At 51.2% G+C, this 4763-nt stretch overlaps 1 protein-coding gene across 1 annotated transcript in view; it reads right to left on the bottom strand.

Moving 5' to 3' along the window:
- Nucleotides 1-1642: 1642 nt before the first annotated feature.
- The window catches only part of STOML2 (stomatin like 2), a 3368-nt gene continuing 247 nt past the window's right edge, over nt 1643-4763 (bottom strand). Inside the window, exons 2-10 of the mRNA XM_006758534.2 lie at nt 4492-4629; nt 3931-4030; nt 3735-3793; nt 3542-3643; nt 3250-3384; nt 2965-3109; nt 2759-2838; nt 2393-2521; nt 1643-1923 (exon numbers count right to left, since the gene is read on the bottom strand). Of these exons, the coding sequence (XP_006758597.2) occupies nt 1786-1923; nt 2393-2521; nt 2759-2838; nt 2965-3109; nt 3250-3384; nt 3542-3643; nt 3735-3793; nt 3931-4030; nt 4492-4629 (1026 nt within the window). The 3' untranslated portion in view covers nt 1643-1785. The remainder of the gene's footprint in view (nt 1924-2392; nt 2522-2758; nt 2839-2964; nt 3110-3249; nt 3385-3541; nt 3644-3734; nt 3794-3930; nt 4031-4491; nt 4630-4763) is intronic.

The raw sequence follows: 4763 nt of genomic DNA, 5'->3' as shown, positions 1-4763 counted from the left end.
TCTGTTCCATCCACTACAGCTCCTTTGCTCTTCCAGTTATAAGACAGAGATGCTCGGCCTCAGGGCTTTTGCAATCAGTCTCATCAGCTTTCTTCCCAGATGCCCAAATTCACGCCCAGATTCCTCTCATCTCCACGTCTAAATGCAAATGTAACATCAGTGAGGCTTCCTGGAACCCTCTATTTAAAATTACAGGCCCCACCCCCTAACTCCCCATCTTCCTTCCCTTCCTTAGCACAACTCACCAGCATCTGAAATACTATACATCTTATTAATGGTTTGTTCCTTCCAAATAGAATGTAAGCTCATTGAGATCATTTTTTTTCTTCATTACTATATCTTTGGTGTCTGGCATATAGTTGGGGTTTAATAGTTACCAAATGGATAAATGAATAAATTCTAATTCAGAAATATGTCCAGTTATCCCTCCACCTCCATCCTGATGTTCGGGCCTCATCACCCCCTCAGGGATCACTGAAGCAGCCTTCTTAGTCTGTCCAGCTTCCCATTTCTCCTTCAAATCCCCTGTCCATATTGCAGCAAAACAGCTATTATCTAAAACACTAAGGTAGTTCACTAAGGAACTTCAAGTTCTTCATGGGAAGTGGGAAAAAGCCTTCATGGGCTCTCCTACCCCCTACCTAAAAGGTAAAGTCCAAACTCTTCAGGACTCTGTGATTGGACCTTGCCATATCGTCACATCCCCCTAAAAGCCCATCTTTGAGCCACAGCAAATTACTCTGAATGTCCCAGTTTCTCTGGAGCTGTGGGCCTCAGCACATTCTAGCCCCAAACCCCAGCTTGGTGAACGCATTCATCTTTCCATCCTGAACTCAACGGCAGAGCCGGCGACTTTGCTGCCCACCTGCTGACATGCTTTTCTCTCCAGGATCTCTCGGCCAGAGTTTTCCTCCATTGCAGCACTTACCACTTTGTATCTCTGTGTGCTTCCTTGCTCGTCTCCTCTCCCTGACCTGGTACTCTGGAACCGGGGCTGCTGAGTCTTAGTTGTTTTTGTAAACCATGTCTAGCACTGAGCTTGGCTCGATGTAGACATCATTAAATGTTTTTGAATACATGAATAAGTGTCAGTCTCCCCGAAGACCCTTTAGGCATTCAGCAGTACTACCCTGCCAGAGCAATCCTCTTTGCCATTAAAAATCCCCCCAAACACCTGCTCAAATTCACAGCCCAACACTTGGCAGGAAGGAACTATCCTCCCAGCTGGCAGTTCAGTGAACATGTGGCTTAATCCTTCCACCCTATCCCACAGCTTCTGCTGAAAACAAAAGGGTGATTTTCTATTATATCAGATTCACTCTTGCTCACAGAGGATTGGCTTCCAAGACCTGAAAGGACTAGAGCAGGGGTCCTCAAACTTTTTAAACAGGGGGCCAGTTCACTGTCCCTCAGACCGTTGGGAGGGCTGTATTATAATTTAAAAAAAAAAAACTATGAAAAAATTCCTATGCACATATCTTATTTTGAATTAAAAAAACAAAACGGGAACAAATACAATATTTGTATTTGCATGTGGCCCACGGGCCATAGTTTGAGGACCCCTGGACTAGAGGGTGGGAGTGAACATCCAAGGAAAACAATAATGATTTTCTCAACGTCATTTCCCAATCAGAGAGGACAGTTTCTGGTTTACCACTGGCCAGTTTATTACATGATTAAAGTTCAAATAAAAAAATAATAACCAAATTCTCAGCAAAGAGGCTAGAGCCAGAGTCTGGGAGTGCTGCTTCTCTGTCCCAGCCTCTTCGGCCAAGCCCAGCTCCATTAACTCAGCTTGACTCGATCAAGTTCCTCATCAAGATTTGCATCTGTGTCCTGGACATCTCTGCTGTTCCCGCGGGAGACTGAGTCCTGGGACCCTGGTACTGGGGCTTTGGTGAGGGCCCCATACACACCCATGGCCTGAGAAGAGGAAGAGTGAGCCATCAGGACATATGGCAGAAGGTATATCACAACCCGCCAAAAGCTAAAAAAAAGGTGGGCTGTGGTTAGTCGGCTTGTTTTTCCTTTTTCCCTCTCTCAAAAGTCAGTCTCATAAGCTTTGGAGTCAAGTTCTAGGAATTTTACAAACTACCAGAGCAGGGCCACCCTCAGAATACTATACAAATATCGGGGCGGGGGGGAGGGGTTAAGAGCTTCCCTATCTCAAGGGATGAGGGGGGTATCTCATCCTTAGAGATTCATTATCTAGAGGAAATGAAGGGAGGTCTAGATCTCAGGGCACTCTGAAAGCCTCGCAAGCATGTCAAACTCATAGCCAGCGGGCCGAGAGTTTGACATGCTTGCGTGTGGTATATAAATGGTGCTGGTGGTGGTAGGGTCCCAGTCTCTGGCATTGGTGCCTTGTGCCAGATCCTCAGGGCACGCTAACCTGAGCCACCATACTGGTGACATCGCTGGGGTTGGAGGGCAGCAGGATAGTGTTGGAGTCCTTGGCCAGTTTGGAGAACGCGCTGACATACTGCTCAGCCACAGTCAGTGAGGCCGCTGCATCTCCATTCTGTGGCCACAGGAGGGACACAATCAGAGATCACAGACTTAGAGAAGGGTGTGGGGTGGGGAGGGAGAGTGGAGAGGAAAAGTCAGGTTCCTGGAAAGAGGATATGCATATCACCAGAGATCATATAACCTGGCTCAAAAAACACCCCACAAAGGCAGGAACTCCTCCCAAGGGTAGATAAGAGAACCTTTTCCACTGTCAATTTCTGTCTCCCACTCCCACCGAGGGGCCTCTCACGTGTTGTGTCAGAGCTGCAGCCAGGATGCGAATAGCTTCAGCTTTCGCTTTGGCCTTGGCCAGAACTGCACTGGCTTCCCCTGGAAGAAAAGAGACAGAACTAGACCCATGAGGTGAGGTGACCCCATCCCCCCAAGCTCCTGCCCCAGAACCTACCCTCAGAGACCCATGCCCTACTCTTCCCTCAGGCTCTACTCTCTGCTGACCTGCTGCCTGATTTATTTGTTCAGCCTTTTCTGCCTCCGAGGCCAGGATCTGTGCCTGCTTCTTTCCTTCTGCCACATTGATGGCCGACTCTCGTGTCCCCTCAGACTCTAAAACTGTGGCCCGTTTCCGCCGCTCTGCCTCCACCTGCAATCCCCCAGCAACAACAAGCAACAAGAATTCAGAGTAAAACTCTTCCACAGACCTGCAACTGTACCCATCACAACAGGGAGGGGAGTCCAGGTTCCCATACAAGCAGAGCATGGGAAGTCTTCCCTGGGCCCTACCTGCATCTGCATGGACTCTTTCACCCGGGGCGGCACATGGATATCCTTGATCTCATAACGGAGGCAGCGGATGCCCCAGCAGTCGGCAGCCTGGTTGATGGCATCCACAATGTTCGCGTTCAGGGACTCCCGCTCCTGGAGGAAGAGGGGTGTAAAAGAGGTATAAGCCTCAACCCACGCTCATCAGGGGTCTAAGCAGAGAAGGATCTAGGGTTGATCTTGACCCCCAGAAAGGACTGAAGAGTGCCAAGCCTATGTCTTCACACCCTAACTCTGGCTCAGATCCCCTTACCCGGAAGACTTTGTCGAGAGAGAGTTTGCCAAGCTCTGATCTCATGGTTGTCTGAGCTAGCTGGGTGACAGCATATTCAGGATCCTCCACACCATAGCTTGCCTGAAAGGAATATGGACAGTGTAGGAAGCTTGGGTGCAGGGTTTCAGTGAGGAGAGCACATGAGGAGCTGAATAAAGCAGAAGACAGATACCTTGTAAGGATCCATGATGCGCAGGTAAAGGACTCCATCGATCTGCAGAGTGACATTGTCTGCAGTGCAGGAGCAGGAGAGAAGAGGAGGAAGGTCAGACCTGCAGGTCCCAATCAGCTCCGTCTCCTAAGCTCTGGGTCTCCAGCAACCACATCCTAACGGCCTCAGAGCACCCAAGTCACCCTGCACCCCTCACCGAGAGTCACAGCCGACTGCTCAGGCACGTTGATGACAATTTCCTTGAGACTCTGCACATATCGGATCCGGTCTAACACAGGGATGAGAACGTTCAGGCCCTGGGAAGAAGAGTCATGGGTCTTCAGAAGGAGGTGGGGTTGGGATCCAAGCTAGGCCTGGAATGGGTAGGGAATCAACAAATGGACATGCCCAGAAAAGCAGAAGGCTGGGGGTGTCAATGGTAGGGAAGCCCAAGAGAATAGGAATGAGAAGTTTGTCCTCTGAATGGATGGGAGAATCAAGGGAATGGGGGCCAGCAGAGTCTATCTTTCTCCTTGCAGAGGGTGGAGCTGGGAGTGGGGTCGGGGAGATTCCCGCAAACGGAGGTTGCTAAGGCAACAGGAAGAGGTGGGAACATGGTTTTGACGGTCAGCAGCCTGGGCTCCGGCCGGTCTGGCCTAGGGAGTTGCAAGCCAAAGGTGAGGGCAGGCCCCAAGGAGGTGCTCTCGTCACCACCCCCGCCATGTCGTGAGGGAACTGGGAGTCCGGCTGGCCCAGGGTGAGCAGAAGAGGGTCTCACAGGCTCCAGGATGCGGTGAAATCGGCCCATTCGCTCCACCACCCAGGCCTCCTGCTGCGGCACAAAGAGCACCACGGTGTTTCGGGGCAATCCGGAGGAGGCACGGCGCGGAGCGCGGCCAGAAGCCTGCAGGGAACCCTGCAGGGAAGACGGGGGTTAGCGGACATCCCGACCGGCTGGGCGCCGGTTCGGGAGGCATCTCCCTACGCCGCTGGAGAAGGGCTCACGTGGGGACCATGACCTCTGACCCCAGCTCTCGAACCGAACTTGGA

Source organism: Myotis davidii, unplaced genomic scaffold, assembly GCF_000327345.1.
Source record: "Myotis davidii unplaced genomic scaffold, ASM32734v1 scaffold534, whole genome shotgun sequence".
In the NCBI taxonomy this organism is placed as follows: domain Eukaryota; kingdom Metazoa; phylum Chordata; class Mammalia; order Chiroptera; family Vespertilionidae; genus Myotis; species Myotis davidii.
This window is presented reverse-complemented; position numbering and strand designations above follow the sequence as displayed.